The sequence below is a fragment of the Mchenga conophoros genome, linkage group LG14 (genome assembly GCF_057382185.1).
Source record: "Mchenga conophoros isolate Kocher_MC1m ecotype Shallow Benthic linkage group LG14, M_conophoros_male_GT1.1, whole genome shotgun sequence".
Classification (NCBI taxonomy): domain Eukaryota; kingdom Metazoa; phylum Chordata; class Actinopteri; order Cichliformes; family Cichlidae; genus Mchenga; species Mchenga conophoros.
The window spans coordinates 31,885,603-31,910,170 of record NC_140539.1 but is presented as its reverse complement, the minus strand read 5'-3'; the positions used below and the strand labels follow the sequence as shown (position 1 = coordinate 31,910,170).

General features: G+C 38.9%; 1 protein-coding gene across 2 annotated transcripts; it reads left to right on the top strand.

Annotated features, from left to right (window-relative positions):
- The first annotated feature begins 16,354 nt into the window (after positions 1 to 16,354).
- On the top strand, positions 16,355 to 24,175 carry spartb (spartin b). 2 transcript variants are annotated; one of them, XM_085243947.1, is made up of 9 exons: positions 16,355 to 16,524; positions 17,003 to 17,828; positions 19,632 to 19,829; positions 20,730 to 20,889; positions 21,025 to 21,219; positions 21,312 to 21,470; positions 22,016 to 22,106; positions 22,293 to 22,337; positions 23,081 to 23,215. In XM_085243947.1, the coding sequence occupies exons 2-8, from the start codon at positions 17,007 to 17,009 to the stop codon at positions 22,315 to 22,317; spliced, it is 1,650 nt and encodes a 549-aa protein (XP_085100073.1). In that variant the 5' UTR covers positions 16,355 to 16,524; positions 17,003 to 17,006; the 3' UTR covers positions 22,318 to 22,337; positions 23,081 to 23,215. The 2 variants fall into 2 exon arrangements, with proteins under 2 accessions (XP_085100073.1, XP_085100072.1); XM_085243946.1 differs by lacking the exon at positions 22,293 to 22,337 and having other exon boundaries at positions 23,081 to 24,175.
- Positions 24,176 to 24,568: the final 393 nt, after the last annotated feature.

Here is a 24,568-nt window from a genome sequence, read left to right as displayed (position 1 = left end):
TGGGGAGTGTGACTGTCTGTGCAGTGTCTATTTGTGTCTGTCTACACGTTGGGTGAGTGCCGAGTATTTGGTTGTGTATATGGGGGTGGGAATGCACCCCTGTTCGTCTGTGTCTATATGTCAGGTTGGGTCTTAGACTCAACCTCTCTGGGTACATCTCAGGCCCTCCTAAGTATGGAGGCCTATCTCCCCTCACCACACTCCCTGCCAGCGGCTGATGCCCTCAGACGTTGGTGTGTTGGTGGTTCTTGTCGACTGGGGCTGGGCGCTCATGTATGTACTGGCTCACTCCTGGTGGCCGATTGGCGGGGCCTGGGGCCTGTGGCCCGGCTGGGCCCCTTCCGGGGGTTGGGGTGCCCTCAGGCCTCTGGCCTCTGGGCCTGAAGCTCGGTCCTCTCTGGCACAGCTGGCTGCCGGCAGAGCCCGCGGGCACGCCACTGCAACCCCCTCTGGCCTCTGCTCTGTAGCTGCTAAGTGACCTCTCGTTTGGGGCTCTACTCAGCTCTTCCCAGGAGGGTGGCACGGTTCCCCCCCTTTTGGTGGTCCTCCTCGGGTCCTCGTACTCTGGGGCCTCTGGATGTCTGGGGCCTGGATCTCCTCCATACCTGCTTCATACCCTGGTGGACGGGGCTATGGCTCCCTACACTCCCTAGCAGATCGTTACATGGAGAAACCATTGGAATACAAGCATGCTGATTCACACAGGTATGCACACAGGTGTACACACGGGTGTTCACAGACATGGACTACACCTTTCTTGGCTGCTGCCTCAGAGCACATCGTGCGCTGTCTATCTTGCGTGCTGCACAATAGCGTTTAATATTTAGTATCTACTGTTATACTGCTAGTTAGTTTAGTGATGGTGCTGTATTTATTACGTTGCTCTTTTTTTTTTGTTTGCTTTCTCTTCTGTTTTTTTTCTCCATACAGGTGATCCAGGTGTTTTGTTTGTTTTTCTTTCTTTCTTCCCCCCTTTCTCACCATCTCTTCTCCCCTCTGTTTTTCTTTCTCTCCCTCTCTTTCTTTCATTCTTTCTCAATGTCCTATACCCCAGTCATGTCTGTCCCATTTGTAGCAACCAGAAATAAAATAAATACATAATTATAATAAAGGTCAATCAAAAGGTCAATCAAATGGACCAATATGGCAAGGCCATGATGATCCACTTGGTAAAATAAATCCGCTTGGCATCTTTCTTGGCCTTAAGACAACAATTCTGATGGCTAAAGATCCAAACGGGACACAAAAAAAAAAGAAAAAAAGAAGAAAAAAAGAAGCAATAGCTCACTTCAAAAATAAGGTATTACAGGACATTTATGGTACTGGATTAAAGACCTAAATCACATAATAGAGGTATTTGATGCTTGACAAAATACAGTTGTGTCTGAATGACACGTCTTTCTTGTTTTTTTTCTTTCTTTTTTTTCTTTTTTAAAAATGTTGCCTCTTTACACAACCACAGTGGATTTTAAATGGCAGTCAAGATTAGACTGAAGTGAAAACTTCCAGCTTTATTCAAGGATTTGTATTAACTGATGTGACTGCATATAATAACTGACTGGAAGCGACTTCGCAGTGTAAATGGATAATGACCCACAAATATACTGGAAAAGCGAAAAGTTTCTCAAGGCAAAGAAGGCAATGCCAAAGATTTCAACCCAGCAGGTCATAATCTATAGTTACTCAAGACACAACTGAAGGTAGACATCTACGAAACAGCAACAGCTGGAGATGAAGTGAAGTCTTAAGAAAGCATCTCAAAAGAGAAATCATTAGATTTTTGCCCATGGATTCTGGACTGGACTGGACTTATATTTATTTGTCCAATTAATTTTGAGCCTTTGAAAATGAGGGACATAAAAATGGATGTAATTGCTAAACAATAAATTGAAATGAAACTGAAAGTCTGCTTGTCAGGCGCATCTTGGCTGTTTGATTTATAATACACTGTGGTGGCATATGGAGACCAACTGAGAAAATATTGTTGTTGTTAAAAAATGTATGGGCTTAACTATATAAGAAATGGTCTTCAGTTCAGTGGTCTGTAACTATACTACTTTTTCAAAAATCTTTCTAGTTAGCGAGACAGATATTATATTTTATGCACATTTTGGTTGTTTTCATTGTTTTCATTATGCCTTAATCAGTTTCATGTGCGTGACTGAATATTTATAGTAGAATTACTAACTGGGCATGCAAATCATTGTAATGATTAGGTGGCAATTAGACAACCTGAGGATATACAAGTATTTCACACACAAAAACACACACAGTTCCTTGGAATTGCAAATTAAGTGTGTTTATGGGCAGTTCATTTTGTCCTATTCAGAGAAAAATCTGGATTTTTTTTTTTCTAAATTTCAATGCAGTTCACTTAATAATGTAATAATGTAATAAATGTTTTTCAGAGATGTTGTTGTGACATTCATAGATTCTTTTAGCACTGAATTGGCATTTAGTATCTACACGTGAAAAAGAAAAAGTAAAACAAAACTTTTTGACTAGTTTGACCAAAGGCAGCTGTAATCTCATGGGGGGTTTTTTCCCCCAAATGTCATAGTTGGCTTTGTGCACAAGGATCAAAAGAATGAACCACTTTCTGCATATTTTATCCAACACTGGCAGGTGGACACAGGAGATCTGGTAAACAAGAACTCTGACATCCGGTGATTAGTTTATTCTCTTCGTTTTACTGAAACATCACTGAAAAACGTTGTCAGTACATTTTGTTTCTGGAGGGGTTTCAGCAGTGCATGAACTCACTATACATTTGACCTTGTTCACTGTTTCTGATTTACAACCTGGCAGCAGACCTGAGGATATTCATCATTCTTCTTCAAAGCAGCTCATCACATTGAAGTCCAGCACCTTTCATTACCTGGGCCAACCCAAATATTGTGAAATGCCCTAGTTTTCATGAGCTTTGGCTTGCAGAAGAGCTTCCATGCATGATAAAATAAGGATATTAACTCTTTCATACTGACTACATTGTGAATGGGATAACACTTTTAGCCTATACTGTACAATAGGAAATTTTACATTTCCCAAAATTAAAAGGAATGGTCTTTCCTCCATGTAACACTAAGCATCGTTTCTGTATTTTTGGAACCTACAAACCTAGGGACAGTGTGAACTTACAAACACATTAAAATGTTTTATATTGCTACTTTAAATACCAAGAACAAATTGTCTTAATAGAAGTTTATAAAATCTGTTATGACTGATGCTACAATTGTGTTTTCCTGTGGAACAGAAGCTCTAAACACTGCACAGCTGTTTAACACTCTTTGTTTTATTTCTCTTGGCGTTAGTGACAGCTTTGAGCTTTAAGCCTTTGCTGCTATGAGGCAAACTCAAAATGCAGACTATATGGTAAATGGCCTGCATTTGTATAGCGCTTTTCTAGTCCATAGGACCCCAAAGCGCTTTACACTACATTCAGTCATTCACCCATTCACACACAGGCGATAGCAAGCTACATTGTAGCCACAGCTGCCCTGGGGCGCACTGACAGAGGCGAGGCTGCCGGACACAGGCGCCACCGGGCCCTCTGACCACTACCAGTAGGCAAACACGGGGTTAGTATCTTGCCCAAGGATATTTGGCATGCAGCCAGGGTGCAGCCTGGGATCAAACCACCGACCTTCTGATTAGTGGCTGACCTGCTCTGCCACCTGAGCTACAGCCACTATAACCCTGACCAGGTTTGCACGGTGATCTTGAGATCTTAAAGTACAACAAATTAAGATACCATTCAACAATAATACAATACCTCCTTCCAGACTGTATTTTGGATTGGATTATATTAGACGCTTGACCAAAAATTCCTGAACCCACTTTGAATGCTATCAGTGCATTGCATGGGCATTTAAGATAAGGATGAAATTTAATGTGTAAAGATGATAATATTTTATTTAGTTCAGATTAGTCCGTGATGTCTCCAAATTTTCTTACTTCGTTTCTATTTTATGCATTTTTTATGATGCAAAATATGCATTTTCTCTGGCATGCTATGATGAGGAATCCTCTCAAAAAATCCTGCATTCAGATCCACATATGAATTTACTCCAAAAGTTAATGACTTCCAAGATCATCATTGAATGCAAATAATGGGATTAAGCATTCCCCAGTGATAACTCAAACCAGTGGAACTTTTTTAGAAATCCATGCTAAACATTAACTGTGTGATGATGCCAGGTTTATCGTGTCTTGGACTTGGTACTTAAAATTCATTAATGAAACTAGGGTTGAAACTTTGATAAAAACTTCATTTAGCATGCCCATAACTGGAGGAAATGCAGGATTCTGTATGCTAGGAGGTTACTTAATTTACAAACATTACATATAGGAGTTATCCTTGTGTGGCCAGTAATAGGAGTGTAAAGGCACTATTTCACTCTTTTCCGTCATTAGCTTTTGACCAACAGCTCTCCCCTCCCCCAGCAGTTCCTGAGAGTCATGAGCGACCTCGATGGGATTCCCTGTGCTTTTGTGGTCCAGATTTTCAGTCTGTTATTTCCTCTCTGCTCAGTGGTAGCGCTCTTAGCATGGTGTGTTTCCTTGCCAAAAGCAGATAAAGTTCACAGTTATACAATATGACCTGTCAGAAATCATAAAGCAAAATCTCAAGTGAGATGTTTTCTTTGGCAGAATGTTGTAAATGAAAAACAAGCTAATTGTTCATATGCACTATAAATTTCATATACAGAAAAAAATATGTTTCATTAAGGCAATGGCTGATCTTACCTCATCTTCCCCGTGGACTGCAGCAAGTACATCATTAGTCATGTTTCTAGGCACGGTTCAAACCCACAGAAGTTTGTTTTGAATTCAAGACAGGGTCTCCAAAGAAGCTCAAAGTGTCAGGCTAAATTAGGAAAATGTGTGTAAAATGATGCCATGATTTTGTTTTTCTCCAGATGATGTAATAGCAAAGTGCAAAATATAACTCTGAAATTAATGTTTCACTCAGCGAAACAAGTGGATGTTACTTTAATGCACAAAATTTCTGCCTGTGTACTTGATTGTTTTTTTGTCCACAAACTCCTTCCGAAAAAATCTGAAGTTCAGCAGTCAAACACAGGTACATCTTAGACCCCCAAAAGTACTTTTCTACACCAGATATGTCATCACATTGCCCAGGACCCATCTAGCAATGGGATAAAAAGACTCATTTTTAGCATTGATTAACCGAAAACACCTTTTGTTGAAGTTGAAATATGCATGATGTATTATGATATTTCCACAAAGGTTTAATAATACATGCCTATAATTTACTTTGCAAGGTGCTAAATTGTCCCCTTTTTTTCACATAAATTAGTGCTGTCACCGTTAATCTCGTTAAAATGACATTAACGCCATAACCGCATTAATGCGGCAATCCTCCGTTAGCGAGTTAACACAGAACACCCCGTGCAGGGGCTGCGCGCAGTTATCTTGTTAACGCATTAGCGCCGTTCATGTACTAACTGCCTTGTTTTGTGCTGTATACTCTAAGGGTCTGGACGTACCAAGGTTTAACTTTTATTAACAATGTTGGGAGTCATTACAGTGACTCTTGGGCAGTGGTTCGCTTCCTGCAAGACTTATCCCATGGTGCACTGGGGTCCGTTGCCAAAAAGGATAAAGGACTAATCCAAATCCAATACTGAATTATAGCAATGAGCTACATTCAGGATCAACATGTTTTACATATTACAAATTATTACAGTAATAGCTAAAAGAAGATACTAAATATGTAAAGAGTGTTTGAAAGCACATTTTAAGACAATACTGTACCTTAAAATTCCAGTGAAAATGCAAAATATGGGGTTAAATAATCTTAAAACCACAAATGAGTCCTAATCCTTTAAAAAAAATGCTTCATGCATTTTAAAATATTTAACTCCTGAATAAAGTCACTCCCTGCATCACTCATCAGTCTAGTCAGTGTTGTGCATACATCCTGAAAGTTTTTCATTTTCATAACAACCTTCCAGAAATTTGCATTTTGGCACGCAAACAAGTGTCATTAATCATACTTGTAAGTGCATGCCTCAAACTCAGATTTAAGGTGAGCAGAAAACCTCACTAGAGAAAAACTTTACCCCTTTGGCAGAATTAATAAAAGCATCTTTCTGCTGTCAGACACTGTACATTCATCAATCTACACATATAGAAAAGGTGAAACATTGAAGTGATGACATACATACTTTTTCTTTTTTGCCTAGAGATGAGCTTCATTCTGCCTTTGGTGTTTTAGGAGTTAGGTAAATGCTGCATTTTAGAAGGTTCATCTTGAACTAAACTTTATTATTATTGATGGTAAAGAAAACTATTTTACAACCTTTTCATGGGTTTGTGCGTTCCTGCAGCTTGTGGGTGTGTTTAGGTTAAATTACGCCTTCTGACTTAAAATATGTATATTTTTACTGAACTTTACACAATGACTGGTGGTTCATAGGATTGTCGGGAAGGTTAGACATGCACTGCTGCTAATTGTAAATATTATGTTTTCCAAACCCTGATATGAAAACGGATTGTTTCAGTTCTCAAACTGAGATAAGGCTAAATACCAGAGCCACACCTTGATGTACCTAATGAATACCTTCATGTGCTCTGGCATGCTGAACACATTAGTAGTCATCCAGGTCATGGTAATCTAAGGAGCTCGGAAAGAAAAGCGAGTGGACTTCTTTAAGTTCCTCGACGACGCTTCACCTCTCATCAGAGAAGCTTATTCAAGTATTAGACCAAATGGTGGAGAGTCCCAGGTATTTAAACCCTAATGGGATTTGTCCGTTAAGAGGACTGTTGACCTACTATGGTCATCTGCCTCATCATATGAGCCATGGTGTGAAAAAGGTGTGGGTCATTATCTTCAGAGGTTTCAGATGAAACCATTGTGCAACCTTGCCTCACCCTATCATGTGACTTACTGAGATCAACTGATGCAAGTTGTGAGTGGGCATTAAGGCTTTAACCTAAGATGAAGACAAAGCAGACTTGTTCCCAAGAGTTTGCAAATTGGATCCATGGTCAGGGGACATAGAACAAAGTTGATTGCAAATGGTCCATTTGGTAAAGTAAATCCATTGGGCATCTTTCTTAGCCTTTAGACAATAATTCTGATGGCAAAGAACCACACGGGACAGGTGAAAAAAAAAAAAAAAGAACAAAGTTGATTCTATGGAGAGCACACACCGACTTCTAACTGAATGGATAAGACAGGTCCATTTCACTATCGATACACTCCAGAATAAGATCAACCAAAGTCTTCAAAACACTCCTACCCTCCCTGATTTAAGAAGAAGTTTCTAAGTTTGTGGAAAGGCTCAGCAGGCCCAACAAATTATACGAAAAGACAGACAATTTCATAAATTCCGTACATTGCAAACAAAAACGTATCATCCCGAGTCGATACGTAGACCGTACAGACAAAAACAGGAGGACACCACAACGGAAGACAGTCAGGAAAAGTAGATGAAGAAATTAGCAGACATGATGTACATATTGGGCTTGTGAACTGTAAATAAACCTTCACTGAACTGAGTCCTGCATTTGAGTCTGGCCATGTGAGGTATGGTACACAAGTAAATTCATTACTAAAATTTGACTATTCTTTTTATTATGTCAACAATGTCAGAAACAGAAAGTGGCCAAAATACACGTTATTAATCAGGCTTGCCAGTCATTCCCCTAAATCACAGCTTTTCTTCACTGAATCTGAAAAGAAAAAGTTACTAGCCAAATGACTTAATTTTGCAATTTCTCCATAACAGCCACCCATGGTGGATGTCATCACAGCCACGAAAACAGCAATAAGGAATAATTAACTGCATACCACCGTCTGTACCCAGGGGATGCAATACCCTGTATATATGGACTTCCAAAGATTCACAAGAAGAGTCCCACTCAGAGCCATTGTTAGCAGTATAAACTCAGCCACCTACAATATTTCTAAGCACCTCACCACTGTCCGAGCTCTCCTTTTGGGTAACACATGCCATTACATCAAATACTGACTTCACTGCAATGGCAGATGAAACCATAGTGTGCCTTGATGTGGTTTCTCTCTTCAGTTGCATACCTACAACTGAAGCAACTGAGTTGTAGGTATGTGAGAACATCACTACAGCAAGTCAGCTCCTTAAAAAACACATGAGCCCATGGCACATTGGTGTGCCATGGGCTCATGTGTCACCCATTGTTGTCAACCTTTACATGGAGGAAGTGGAAAGTAAAGCTCTTGTCTCTTTCAAAGGAACTGCATCTAGCCACTGGTACAGATACGTGGATTACACCTGGGTCAAAATCAAAACCCAAGAAGTCGAAGCCTTCACTGTTCACATCAACTTAGTGGATAGAAACATAAGGTTCACCAGAAAAGATACAAAGGATAGTAGTTTGCACACACCAGTAGGCTACCTACTCTTTGAAACCCACCATGAAAAATTGCATACCCTTCATAATGATTCCATCTTAGTCTAATTTTACCTTGTTTAACTTTTATACTTGCTTTTATACTCTCATACTTCAAGTCAGTTTTATTTATACAGCGCCAAATCACAACAACAGTGGCCTCAAGGTGCTTTATATTTTAAGGTAGACCATACAATAATACAACAGAGTAAATCACAACAATCATATGATGACCTATGAGCAAGCACTTTGGAAGGAAAAACTAGCGGTAGAACTAGACTCAATGAGGAGGGGCCATCTGCTGTGACTGGTTGGGGTGAGGGGAGGAAGCCAGGATAAAAGATATGCTGTGGAAGAGAGCCAGAGTTTAATAATAAGTAATGATTCAATGCAGAGAGGAGTACAAACACATAATGAGTAAGAAAGGTGACTGAAGAAGAAATACTCAATGCATCATGGGAATCCCCCAGCAGCCTAGACCTGTTGCAGCATAACTAAGGGAGGATTCAGGGTCACCTGATCCAGCCCTAACTATATGCTCTAGCAAAAAGGAAAGTTTTTTTTTAAGCCTAATCTTAAAGTTAGATGGTGTCTGTTTGTTGAATCCAAATTAGAACCTGGTTCCACAGAAGAAAGGTCTTAAAACTGAATGCTCTGGTTCCTAATTTACTTTTAAATACTATAGGAACAACAAGTAAGCAGTCTGAGAGCAAAGCGCTCTAATAGGGTGATATGGTACTATAAGGTCAATAACATAAGATGAAGCCCGATTATTCAAGACCTTATACGTGAGGAGCAGGATTTTGAATTCTGGATTTAACAGAGAGCCAATGAAGAGAACATAGAACATCATAGAAGACAACATAGAAGAGCCACCTCGACTGGATTTTGTACATATTGGGCTTGTGAACTGTAAATAAACCTTCACTGAACTGAGTCCTGCATTTGAGTCTGGCCATGTGAGTAATGGTACACAAGTGAATTCATTATTAAACTTCAACTATTCTTTTTCTCATGTCAGAAACAGAATGTGGCCAAAATACACATCACTAATCAGGCTTCTTTTTCCACACGTGACTTGCCAGTTATTCCCCTAAATCACAGCTTCTCTTTTCTCCACATACTGACTGGTTACAAAAAGCTCTTTACATCTTAATACATTTTAAAACTCAGTCTCTAGAAGAAACAAAAAACGTTGTGTGTTTCTAATTTTTATGTCTCTTAGATCAGCCTTTGGCTGTTTTGATGTTGATGTACCGGACCCAATATGTTTGGCCTTCCTTGCACACTTTCCTGCCAGAGATATTTTACTGTTTTAGGAAACTGCTCCACACATGTCTGCGTGCGTTTGTGAATCTTCCGTTGCTGGCTTTGTCATTACTATGGCTCATCCACATGGTATTCTTCGTATATGGTCAGTGACTTTACGTTCACACAAAACATTCAACATACAGCTGTGTGCAGATTTCTGGCTTCACCCCTCACACATAATTTGTTACCATTTCTTTAGTTGAATCTATAAATAAAGGGCAAATATAACACAATTTGATTGGCATAAAATATTATTTTTGTACTGATGAGGTGATTTCCAAAGAGCTATTAACCAAAAACCTGACATAATACCAGCCTGTGGTATTAGAGATCTTGTCACCAGGCAATACCGTATGGAAATCATCTGATTGGTGAGAACTCTTTTTCAGCATGTCAGTGATCCCAAACACACTGCCAATGCAGTAAAAGCATTCCTGGATTGTCCTGACTTAGAACGGAACAAAAGAAAGCCAAAATCCAAAGAGGAGCTTTGAATGTCCTTCAAGAAACTATTCCGAGTGACTACTTAAAGAAACGACCAGAAAGTTTTCCCAAGAAAGTTCAGGGTGTGTTAAAGAATAAGGTGTAAATAACTTTCAAGCTCATTAGAACTGTATCTGTGTTTGTCCTATATGTTTTACTTCTATTTTCTTAGCAACATATTAGGAAGAGTGGCGGCTCAAGACGCTGTATGTGCAGTAAGAATATCATTTATAGTCGCTTCAGGCAGCTTTTTGTTTTTCAGATGGAAACATGGCTCAGAAGGATAGCTGAAAGCAAAGCCATTACATGTCTGTGTTTGTTGTCTGAGTTCTGCCAAAAAATAATTATGCACTACATATGATGAGCATTAGTGAGGGAAGAAGATTGTACTTCAAAAGTTAAATTTGCCTCCATAAGATTGAGCATATAAACAAAGTCGTACATCTTATGTAAATATAATGCAATTGCAATTTTACAAAATGTTTTAGTCTGACAGCATTTTAACCACATGAATATGATTCACTAGCCAACACTGAAACACTCCCTTCACTTATTAATGTAATTAAACATGTAAGAACACATAAAGAAGAAGCAACAGATCATCATCTGGACTATAAGCTTGGATTTTTAGTCATTTTATAAGGGGAATGTACTAACTGTAAACTATGTAAAGGCCCCATAACACCCCAGAGATGAAGTTTATAGGTAAATTACTTTAGTCTAGTGCAAACCTCTGTTACCTCAGTTTTCCCTGCATTTTTCCTGAGCTAAAGCGTTCATGCATGTAAGACTGTCAGACTGCTGGAAGGAGTAACTGCAGCCCCTGGTACAGATAATAACTTTTTCAATAGCTGGGTGATTCATGCAGGAGACCCTTTTTTAAAAAAAAATTAAAATCTGTGAGTGAGCGCTTAAGTTAACTTCATGTCATTCTTGATGACTCCTATCAAAGCAGTGTTTCAGATTAGTAGTACGCTGTTCAATATTTAGCACCCTTTGAACCAGATGTTAAAGTAGGAACAGCGAGCTTTCCCAAATATTGAAGCATTGTTTCACCTTGGGGATGATAGTGCAAGAGCTTGCTGGAGTCAGAAAAGAACATGATCTCTCTGTCCATAAATCACAAAGCCTGAGACAGGTTTACTAGCGACCGTGATCCAGTTTTCTTTTTTCAGTCAGCCCTGTGCAGCTTATGTGGATTTCAACTGAGGACAATAAGCATTTGATTAAAAAAAGAGGTCAGGATGCACACATTTAGTTTTTCATAAAGAAAAGGTATTTTAGTTTCCTCTAATTTAATCAGCTTGTTGCCCAAACTTTTTAATCAGCTTTCTTTTAATCAAGATTATTTTTAAATACTCACATTTTTTAGAGAACAGGGCTTTGCTGAAGCGGAACTTTTTCTTCTTTTACTGACTTTTTGCAGCCACTTCAGGGACACTAACTTTCTATAATACGGACCTCAGTGGAGGGCTGAGGGGAAACTGTGACTTAAGATCCTGATGTCTGTTAGGAAAACCATTAATTTATATGGGGTTTTATGACATGTGGACAAGCGGCGTGTATTTGTGGCTCAAAAATGCAGTGCAGAGGACACAGCTGCACCATATTTTAATGTGTCTTTTACAGCTTCACCAGGAAAAAAAGGCAATTCGTTTTGACGCTTGCATTAATTGGAATCATTTGTTGTTCATTTTTTCGCATTTGTTGTGGTTGCACAATTTCCATTTGTTTCTGCTTATAGTTATAGCTCATTCATGCACATTTAGCTCTTTAACAAACCTGTTTATTTCATGGTCATAATATGAAAACATGAAACACATGGGATACCACTACCCATTTTGTTACTGGTTCATAGGAGATGTGCACTGGATAACAACATATATACTATTGTTTATGTATATCAAGTTCTAGTCTCAAGTTAATTGCCATCTTACGCCACTGCAGTGACATAGTTGCCTTGTTATGGTGAATGCTTATTTAGTGGGCTTGCACAAGGACATATAAATAAGTAAATACAAATGTTAATCATTTACTCAAGATGAATGTCTTCATTTTGAACAGATCATAGTACTGTTTGGAATAATGTTGATTGAGAGAATTATTTATCTATTATACACACAAACGCTATAAAAACCTAACATTAGACCTGCATAGCAAAAATCTGAGCCTGGAACAGTCCATGATTGATTGCATTTGTGCTTCCATTTAGAAAGGCTCTTCTTTTTGGCACACAGGCATAAATTTGTTTACACAATGCCTGAGAAGCCCCTCAGTGCCATAATTCCTGCTCAATCCCTCATTTTTCTTCCGATCTTTCTCCTAAACCGATATAAAAGAAATACTAAATAGTGGACGTGACCATTACTCTCTTCTGATTATAATTGTTTTTATGAACACCGACCATCGCATATATGCTCAAAAAGTTATGGAAAACAAAGTGTGTATCTGGAACAAAGTGACACTGACAAAAAGGCAGCAATAAATTACTGACATAACTGCATCTACAGCTAAAATGAAAGTCTGGCCAAAAGATAAAAATAGATAAATATGAGAACAACTGCATGCGATTTAAATGACTAATCATTAAAGTAATGGTATGTTTTGATCCGCACTGTGATTAAACTGAAGACTAGCAGTCTAGGAAAATACGAGGTCAGGCAGGGGGAATCTGGACAAAACTGTTTTATTAAGGTTTTTTTTAAGGGGCATTATGAACATTATATAGTAGTCATGTGGAAAAAACCCACAGAGCTGCCTGTAAAAGAGTTGTACATTCATTACAGCCTTGTGTCTGGTTCTTCCAAATAACTTCTTAAATAACTCATTTTATAGCTGCTTAATCTGACTTTTATCTTATAAACTCGAAACTGAAACTCCACAAAAAAGCAGGTTACTGAATGTAAGTTACTTGAATAATTGAGGATCAGCAAAGCCAGAAACCCACATGCATATCATTTGAGTGTTGGCTGGGATGTAATTCCTCATTAATCATTGTGCATGTGTTTCAGTAGCTCCATGAGTATTGAAATGTTGAAGTCTGTTTACACAAAGAATTCAAATAACCTGTTTCTGGTTAAAACCAATCTTAATGTTGCAACTCTTCACGAAAACAGCGAATAAACAGCAAGACTAACAGTCATACTCTCTCTGTTATGCCACCTCTAACTTTTAGTTTGTGCTGCACTAATGATAATTTAATAATTATCATTATCATTTGATAATTCTTAACTGTTCAAAAATGAATTATTAAGACAATTCTGATGTCCACATAGAAAAAACATTGCTGTGACCAAACTAAATCCATGATCTATAGCTCTAAAGCAAATCACTCTTCCAAAATGGTGACCCATACATATGTTGCTCATATGTGGGCCAACCTTAACAACAGAAGACATGTTTTACCAGCCTGTTCCAGCTACAGACATTAGTCGACCTCTCGGTGAAGCAGAACAAATTCAAAATTTCCCCATCTGGTAATATAATCAAAGTAAAGACAGGCAACCTGTTTGTAGTGCACTCAGCACAACTGGACAAAAACTACAGTGAAGCAGAGTATGATGCACGTACAATTCAATGAGATGAATAATAAACTATAACTAACTTCAGAAAACAAATTCGGTAATAAGAGAATGAAAAACAGATTTCTTTTTTATTCACTTTGAGCACAATTTACAGAAACACAGGAACAAAGTTCTTATTAAATATGACCTTCATATGTTAAGGACTGGAGCTCAGATCCTTTGAACATCAGCTTGCCCTCGGGCATGACAGAGTTCAAAATAGTGAGCTAAAGCTGCACTGGATTAACACCGCAACATGTGTGAAGAGCATGTCCAGTCTGGTCCCAGTGTTTTGGCATCTGTGCTCAGTGAATACTGGGAATCTGGCAAACTGGAGATTAGACTTGTTGAGCTATTTTCCAGGGTCACAGCAGCTAAGAAACTGATGAGAGTCAGACTAGTAAAACAAAAACACAAGTGATTCAGAAAAAGTTCATTCTTAGTAAATTATGCATGTTGATTTGTTCTTATTGCTTTTAAAATGTCTGTAGGTTTCTGCTGTTTGATGGCGACATGCTAGGTAATTTTATAGTCATTAGAGGCGCATTTGAACCAAGCTGCATGTCTAATCATTCCCATGATTAGACAAAATGTTTCAACTATGAAGGATGCTAAAGGTTTTTGATTAGATTGAACTCAGAGCAACATAAAAACTGTGCCGTTTTCACCACCTCATACTCAAAATCTATGTTTGAGGTAGGATTTGACTCCCTCTGGTGTGCAGTCTCAAAAATCTGAAATCTAGTAACTGAAGGTGTCTATGGCCAACGTGACATGTTTTTAAAATCCATAGCAAATCTTCTCTTTTCGTCAGTAGATTTGTAGATATTTTCTTATTGTCCTTGGGGGCTCAATAACATGTGTTAGCAATTTCAATGAGCCATTTGCAGAGTGTTGAAAGAAGAACAACGAACGAGAAGTGGGCATGTCCTGCCTGACTCACTTTCTTCTCCTCTGGAAATATTTTACAACAATTGTATCAACATTTTGATGAACCAGCATAATTTTCTGTCTAGTCGGTCAACGGTTCGTCTGAACATTAAAATGATTTAGCACCGGTAAACAGAATCCTCAGTTTCACAGCTGCTGTGAGTGTTCAGTAAACAGGATACGGTCACTGAGCAGATTAATGTTTCAGCTTTCTCAACAGCTGGGTGACCCGAGGTCAGCTCAGACCTCTGAGGTATAACAGAGGCTTTCGGGAATCTGTTTTCAATTTTTTGTTGAATACATTCATTTGAGTTACATTAATGAAAACATATCCATTTTGTTACTTTAATTGGTGATCACCTATTAAACTAACCCATGCATGTCTTTGGATTATGGAAGCAAGTTTGAGTAAGCTGCAGACACAGGAATAGCATGCAATCTTCAGTGCATAGTTTGAGTTTGGGCATCAAGCACAAGGGTCATGACCACCTTCTTCAGCACAGCCCAAACTCTCTCAGGCAAATGTTCTTGTGATTTCTTGTAAGGTCCAGGCTACAGGGAGGCCAATCCATGACCGATAGTGCTCCATTGTGCATTTTTCTAAACAAGCATTGTAGCCGGCTAAGGGGAGGAGCCACTAGCTTAAAGACTCATGGGTCTGTTCATCTGACATTCACGTGTTAAGTTACAGAGTTATAACAGCTATTCCAGTTATCTTGATCTGTTGTTGTTGTTGTTATTGTTAATGTTTAACATTATTGCAGCTGTTTTCTGTATTGATTGTGGCCAGCAATGGCCACCATGACTAAGACTGCTGTACCAGTTAATGACCACTGTTGTGATTTAGGGTGATGCAATCAACAGATACATACTGGTTGTTGAAAAGTGTAAGAAACACAGGGTCTCCAGGTCAAACTAGAGATCTCTGTCTCCTTCTTGGCTTACCTTTGCAACAGTAAAATATCACTGTAATGGCAGCATGTCTGGGATACTGCGATGCTGAAAAATCAACATATTGTCAGCCACATGCTTACCTGATGGCATTGCATGTCAGATCAAAATTAGAATTTTCTGCATTCATAGTGAATCATCCAAGATTTCCCCAAAATTTGGTTAATAGCTTCAAAGAAAAAAATTATAAATATATTTTTTAAAAACAAACAAACAAAACAAAAACCTTAGCATGGCTTGAGACTGTTGAAAATGCTGCATTGTGAACTTGCTTTTTATCATAAGTTCAGCTAGTTTGCATTATTGATGAGAAGTCCTAAAAGGTGTCTCTTTATTAATATTAAGAAATATATTTACACTGCCACCGCATCATTCAGTCACCGTTTTTGAATCTATATGGAAGTGTGTATAAGTGCATAATTTCTGCTTGATATTAATGGAACTGAAATTTGATTTAATGGAAAATAAATTGTTGCAGTTGCTCACTATGACCAATAGATGGAAGTGTCCCCTTATTCAAATGGTTCATTTATCAGTAGAAGCTATTTGAATGGGTGCTTAGTGACCTCTTGTGGTTATGGTGACGAACTACAAAAATTGTCAAGTTTAGGTGGCGTTTCACTACTTCCGGTATCTATTTTTTTAAAAGGGGGCTGACAAGTGATTGTATTGGGCACGTCGGGTCGGTCGTGGAACTTTTGCTTTGAAAGGTCAGTAATGACCTCATGACACCACTAGGCTCTCCTTTACTTTAGGGAGTCGTCCAGCAGCGAAGTCTAGTTTATTTACTCAGGTTGCCGATTGAAGTTATCACTCTTTGCTAGCTAGGAGGAACGTTAGCAGGCCAATTAATAAGCTGTTCTTTGGTGTTTTTCCGCTCTCTAAGGTAAGAGCTAATATCATTCGCTATTAGGTGAGTTGGAGCTAGCTGACAGCTAGTAGTTATCACTAATTACGACTTCACGTGTTATATATATATGTTGCTGTCGGTACACTAAAATCGTGGCATAGCTCCTGACTTTGTCCGAACGCAGATGTTAGCTCTTGTTGATCTGTGTTAGCAAGTTTAACACGAGGATTAGTGTGTTTAAAGCCTGTTTTAGTGGATCGTTTTAAACCAGTAACACTGACGTACGTAACGAAAATAAACCAGGTAACATGTGATCTAGAAAGACCAAGAGGGCCATTTGCGCGATGCGTTTCACTTCTAAGTGACTTGTACTTGTGATCAAGTTTGGGGTCGAAGTTAAGTAAGCAGTAAAATATCATTTGAATAACCTTTAGCCATTTCAAAGTCTAGCCAAGATAATCATTTCCCTGCATGTGCTGTACTTAATAGAAATTTACCAATTGTCTTGTTTCAGAGCAATGGAGAAAGCTAAACAAGATGCATTTGATAATGCCAGACTTCAAGTGATCAAAGATGGCTATGAAAGGGCCTTCGAGTGCATCAATAAAGGACTCACTGCAGATGAAGCCGGAGACAAGAGTCAGGCCCTGGAGCTCTACAAAAAAGGACGACAGCACCTTCTTAGGGCTATCAGTGTACCTTCGAAGGGGGAAGAGTGTGTTGGCAACTCCTGGGAATCAGCAAGGCAGATGCAGCAGAAGATGCAGGAGACCCTGAACAACATCACCACCCGCATGGCCATACTAGAGACCAGCTCTGACCCTGAATCTGCAGTATCTGCCCCTGATGCAACAAGCATTTCTGCAAAAGGTCTCTACCCAGGACTTCCCACCACAGAGAAGCCAGTACGGCCGCCTCCACCAGACATTCCTTCTGCTAATGGTCAGCCAGCTAGAGCTGTAGGAGGTTTGCCTCCAAGCGGAGGAGTGGGTCTACCCCTCTCACCTACCAGACCCTCTGCGGTTCCTGCCGAACAGCCTCCAGCCTACTCTCCTCAGGCAGCCGATGGTCACATATCAGTCTCATATGGAACAGATTCAGGGGAGATGTCATTGGTCGGGGAAGAGTTCTACAGTCATACATCTAACTCGACACCTTCCCCTCAGAGCATAGGTGAAGATGGAGAGGAGCTGCTGTACATTCCCAACGGTGTGCAGATATTTTTTGTCACACCTGAGGGGCAAGTGAGCGCTCCCTCATACCCCGGCTACCTGCGGCTGGTGAGGTTTACCAGCGATCACTCAGACAGAGTGCCTAATCGACCACCAGCATTTCTGCAGGTGAGAGGGGAAAAATTATTTTATTTATTTATATATATATATATCTTTTTACTTTGTTATTTTAAAATTATACATTCATGTGGTGTTAAGCAATCACTCAAAAAATATGTTATCAATTCTCTTCCTCCTTTTCTTTTTTGTGTCCCTTTACCCGATTTCATAAGATGTTTGCTCAATTTCTTAATATCCGCATTACAGTGAGTCATCAGCAGAGGGACATAGGCCGGTTAAAGATCAATGTCCCTCCTTCCTAAGGACAGAGTCATGTGAGGGTTGTTTACCTAATGCCCTAGTCCCAGTAGGTAGGTTAATGGCTATGATGTCATCCTCGGCGGAATCCCAGACATGAATCAGATTTGGGGCACAGGTGACAATATTCAGAAAAAGAAATGAAGTTATTTGGAGTGTTCATATGTGTAGGCATGTGCACTATGCCAAGATGATGTGTGAACTTAATTTTCCATTTTAAAAAGAAAATGACAGTAGCTAGGAGCTAGATGGGCATGCAGCTCCCAAACTGACAGGTGTATCTAAATGTATTTTAATATAAATGGAAAAAGTATAAAGTTTTTTTTAGTAGGAGGTGGGGGGTTTTTTTTTTGTGTGTGTGTGTGTGTGTGTTTGTTTGTTTGTTTTTTACACATTTAAAACTAAAGCAGTGTTTGAACATTAATATCTCAAAGACCTTTAAAGATGAAAACCTTAACCTGTATGAAAACCTTGACCTTTACCTGTAAATTGAATGAGGATGTGCACTTAAAGCCAAATTAAAAACCAGAATCTTCTAGGAAGCTAGAGTACCCACACAAACACTTGGAGAACATGCAAACTCAACACAGCAAAATGGTGGAGTCGAACTCAGGACCTTTTTGCTGTGAGGCAATAGTGCTAGCCACTGCACCACCTGTTTCGTAAAATGTGTAGAATCACATATTAACATGAAATTGTTAGTCACAAAAATAAATAAAACACTGTTATTTGGTAATGGGGTTTTTTGTGTTTTTTGGTTGTTTTTGTTTTTTTTATTGGGGGTGGGGGGGGTGGGGGGGATTTTTTAACATATCACATGGGTTGTGAATCTTCACAGATGAGCATGATGTAGTTTGAGATGCTTTCCAGATTTTTCTTTTTCTTTTGACTTGAAATAAGTTGCTTAATACAAACCAATGATGCAGTGAAATCAAAGGTTGTGAGGTGTTTTGAACTGCCAAGTTGGATTTGTACAGGTCAACACCGCAACCAGTCAATGATAAGATAAGAAAGGGTTTGGAGGTATGTAGACAGCTTAAGCTCTTTATTAAGAGACTAAATCAATAACACCAAATGGCTCTAACCTATTCAGGATTATTTGTTATGATTACATTTGCCTTTCATGCCACTAGTGTCATGAGACTAAAATTTGCCTATTTAGTGGGGGATTTCCCAGGTGTTATTGAAAGTGTGTGACATCAGTGATTCACATGAGTGCAAGTAATTACGTAAACCCAGCTTACACAGTTATGCTCTGTAATCTTGTTAGACATGCAGCAATCACAGGATGACTGTGTACTCTAGTTTGTCTCACTGTGTTGTGCAGAAGCACCATTTGTAAAACCAGGATTCATTCAAGGTTACTTTTGAAAACTTCTAGTAAAACAAAATGTCTGCAGACTTCTTTCTCCTGTTAAATGTAACTTTCACCTCAATTCACTTACTATACTATATTACACACATCATTTCATATCATAGTATACCTGTTTTGATTTGTTTTTAATCACATTTTCCATTTGTTGCATTTTCTTCACTTTCTTTTGATCCTGGCAGGTGTGTGACTGGCTGTACCCTCTCATGGCCATGAACTCTCCAGTGTTACTCTGTAACACTGGTGTGTTTATGTTTCCGGACATGATGGCACCAGCTCCAGGGTATTATGTGGGAGTGGTTTTGTCCTCTGAGCTCCCTGCTACAGACAGAGGACTGTTTCAGGACCTGTTGTCCCAGATGACAGATCTGAGGGTTCAGGTCAGTGTGTTTCACTGTGGTTAGATCTGCAACAGCATGAAATATTTGGTATTATCTGGCAAACAATTGCAAACAGAGACCAGGCTGTAAGGCCTGTGTTTCCCAAACAGTAGAGTCTGTGGCTAAATATATCCCCAAACAGAGATCATGCTGTATTTGATTTCTGTGTTTAAAGAAATAACAAGATTATTTTTTTTAAACTAGAAAATCTAAACTTTCCCAACTTCAGATTTTTTAAATTCCAGTTTAATTGTTTTGTTGATTCTTACACAAACAACACTTTTGATGCTGCACTCTGCTGTATTGTTGGCTTGCAATGAAACTCTTGCTGCTGCTTATTTCTGATCTAGCAGCCCTCCCCAAATTACCCCTGCCTCAGCATTGTGGGGATTTGACTCAGGCAGGTGAGGAGAATTAATCAGTTATAATGCTCTTATCTGCAGCAGTTAGAACCTTAGAGCTTCAGCTGAAAGACAAGTGCCAGTTTAGCCATGATGGAGGTGTCATTTTGATTGGAGTGACACCAGGCAAGGTCATTTTTAATGAATGCACACAGCCTAATTATCTTGTCAAATGGAGGTGATATCACATCAGAAAGTAAGCATTTTTTTTTTTATTTCTTTATTATTCAGTCTAATAGTATACCAGAGATTTTTAGCTCAAATCTTTCGTTACAGCAGAGAGATGTTTTTAAAATGGCAGTCTGTTTGAGAGCAAACAAATAGCGCATTGTAATGAGGAGTGCAGAATGAGAGGATGCATTGTGTGCATTGGGGGGTTACTGGGAGACGAACATCTGTAGATGTGTGCAGCTTCCACAAGTTGTCCAAAGTATTTATTTTCATCCCACACTGTCTGTCTTCATTCTGCACTGGCTAACCAATGTGTCTCTATGATCAGGCTCCAGAAGAAGCTGCAGATACCATTAATCTCAGCCAGAAGGTGTCTGTTGATACACCTGAGCAACCAGCAGAGGCTCCTGCAGAGACTCCAGCAGAGACTGAAGAGGAAAAGACTTTACCTGAATGGAGTGAAAAGGTGGCAAGCGGGATCCTGACAGGTAAGCAGTGTCTCTTAAGTTTTTAATATCATTGTTTTACAAAGTTAGGAGTTTGGAATTGGATTGTTTATGAATATAGGTCAGCAGTCCTCACTAATGATCACTAACGCTGTCTGCCCTGTGTGATCCTGTCAGGTGCATCCTGGCTAAGCTGGGGACTGGTCAAAGGAGCTGAGTACACAGGCATAGCCATTCACAAAGGGGCAGCTAAACTCAGAGAACATATCACTCCAGAGGACAAACCCACCCCCGTCAGCCCCACAGTCACAAAAGGCCTCCATGTTGCCAAGCAAGCTACAGGAGGAGCTGTCAAAGTCAGCCAGTTTCTAGGTCATTAAGTCATCTTCAGTCAGCATTTTTTACTGTCCTTGAGTGTTAATTTGGCAGTGAACTTATAATTTACTAATGCTTTCTTACTGCAGTGGATGGCGTGTGTTCTGTTGCTAGCTGCGTGGGTCGAGAGTTGGCTCCACATGTGAAAAAACACGGAGGCAAGCTGATCCCAGAGTCTATGAAGAAGGATAAAGATGGGCGTTCCAACATTGATGGAGCCATGGTGGTGGCTGCAAGTGGTGTGCAAGGTAAAGTTAATTTTCACTTTATATTCTTTAAAACATTTTTTTTGTTTTTTTTGGGTTTGTTTGTTTTTTATTAAAAACCATATTTTTTTATTTGTTTGTACTTTTATATATACACAGACGTTTTTGAAAAGACCTTTTGGTCATTTGTCACATGACCAGAAATTAAAAAAAATAAATAAATAAGAGCTCTTCTATGACAAGTGTGTAGAGGATAGTATTCAGATTAAAACACCTCAGCCGTGCTGTGTATTGTCATGCACTGGCAGAGAGCATGATAAAAAAGCATTTTTTGTTTTGCTTTTCCTGCATTGACCACCACATCCTTTTCACCAGGTTTGGCACCCTCTGACTTTGCCCTCTTTCCCAAAATTCAGCTTGAATGTCTGCTGTGTAAAATAGCAGCTATTCTGGAAATGTTACCGTTAAAAACACGCTTCAAGGGAATTTTGTCCAGTCTGAATCTGATGTATTTCATTATTACGCCCTTTGCATAAATGTATCTACCCTTACAAACACATACAAATAATACTCTTGTGTTTTCCCAGGATTTGCAACCATGTGGACAGGTTTGGAAGTAGCAGCAAAGGACATAGCTACAAGTGTAGCTTCAGAAACAGTGACCACCGTAAAACACAAGTAAGAAATTAAATAAATATAGTTTAATTACTTCTGACTACTGTCACTGCTTGAATGTGCACATATGCAATTTTTTGATCAGCACTGCTCGGGAGACGGGTTTTTGATGTGTATGTTGTAAATGACTGCATACATTGTGTAAGCAAAAACCAAAAGTGCACTCACTCTCTTCAATTTGCTTTGCAGATTTAGGGGTCTACAAAACAACTGACACTCCTAATGAGACAAAGTGTAATTTTTCCTGATTCTCCACAACTGTTTAATGCTTTTCACTTCTAATTGTGCACATAACACAAGCTTCTGGGTTTTTTTGTTCTCTTTAACAAAGCACTCTTCAGCCCTATGCTGTACCAGTTCACTCCCTTTTCTTGTGTGCCAATTTGGATTACGGGGCCTCTTTAAGTGATTCCATTGATTTCTAACAGTGTTTCTGAAGGAAATGTTATAATTGACAGTATTTTCATCCTGCCTGCCTCAACGGGTTCTCGTGTTCTAAGAAATTCTGCAAAATGCAAAATTCACATCAGAGTTAAAAACTGGTTTCAGGAGGGAAATTCTTAAAATGTTCTTATAATGATGGAAATCTGCCGTACTGTTTCTTTCTTTGAATACGTTTTGGCTTCGTTAGGCATTCCTGGGAAATCACTAAGCTGGACTCTACAGTATTACATTTGCTTTGTTTTTGCATGCATGTGTCAATACAAGTTGATTTGGTTAGAATTTGTAAATGAAATTGGCCAAAAAAGATCTTCCCATCTGCTTCCAATTGGGTAAAATTGCCAATATTCTGGCAAACAAATGTATTTATTCCAGATTGCACACTTGCATGCACTTGCAACCCTCACTCCCTCACAGAAATTCACTCGACGCATGATGGCATCTTTACAGTCTTTGCACTACATATTAATTCATTCTTCCCATACCCTCTTCTCCCCGCCTCTCGCTCTGACCTCTCACTCAATCTGACTCTGAAGGTACGGAGCAGCGGCAGGACAAGCCACAGACCACGCTGTCAATTCTGCCATTAATGTCGGTATCACTGCCTTCAATGTTGACAACCTGGGGATCAAAGCTGTGGTGAAAAGGACTGGCAGGCACACAGCGCAAGCACTTTTGGAAGACTACAAGATTCAGAAAAAACCTGAAAATGGGACTCAAGTGGAGAAGTTGGAGAAATAGCTGGTAGTGTCCTGCCTCATTCCCACAGCAATGCCTTAAAACAAAATTTGTAATTTCTATTAAATCATTCTATATTTAATATTCTTTATTTATAAAACTGGTTCTAGATTTACAAGGTAACTACTGATTATATTCATATCCTATAGTTTGATACTGCTTGGAACTTGCACTTTAATATTTATGTAATACAGGAAGATTGGACCTAAATGTGAAGGACCTGAAAATTATATAATACACACCAAAAGATTAATTATAAATGATACAATATCCTACATAACATTTAATTCATTTTGAACTGTTTAACACTGCTGTTTGTATGAAGAAAGCTTTGTTCTTGAATAGAGACATAATTATTTAATATGCATTTGTGTGTTTCCCATAATAGCAAATGTGTTTTAAACAAAAGATGATGAAATATATGTGTGCATATTTACTTTCACATATATTTAAGACCAAAGTAATACCAGCTGTACTGTTTCACTATGGTGTTGAAAATGTCAAGTTATCTCTGCTTCTAACTGTGCCTTCAAATATCAAATGATAACATTAAAAATTAACATTTCAAGCTCCAAAATTTGACTAAAACACAACAGATTCGGGACAAGTATGTAGTCTCTCTATACTCAATCAGTAACCAGTAAGATGTAAATGCATCTCAGGAGTCTAAAAGATGTTGTGCTCCAGTCTGCAGGGCTTGCTTCTGTATTTTCGACTTAGTTGTAGCCATGTTATTTTTAAATGTGGCTTATTGTATTTCATAAAAAATTCACTGTAATATGTAAACAAATATCCCGAAGAGTATTTGTAATGTTTAAATGGCCTCTAGTTGCACATTGAGATTTTGTTCCCAGCTGAATTACTCAATAAAGATGAAGACTAAATGAAGCATCCTTAGGAGTCTAAAGTAAATATTTTGTGCCAGCAGAAGTGCATATTTGCGAGTGCAGTCAATTACTTTTAATTCCTCAGGAGTTAGGGAAGTTAAGTGTGAACTATGAGCCTAGTACCTCCACCTAGTGGCGACCATTCAATCAAGCTTAATTTAACCATGTACATTCATGTCTCCTGAATGGGTGATCCAGATTAGTTTTCTTCTTTAATACCAGCTAAACACGAGGTAAAATTAAGTGCAGGTACAAAGAGATTTGTGAAAAAGCCTTGAGCCAGCCCCTTAGTTACTTTTGCTTGCAAGGAGCCAGACGTTGTCATTTTTATTTAGTTATTAAAGTGGTCTTGACCAGTAGTTCTCCAGGCTTCCTGGAAATATTCCAAACCTTTTTCAG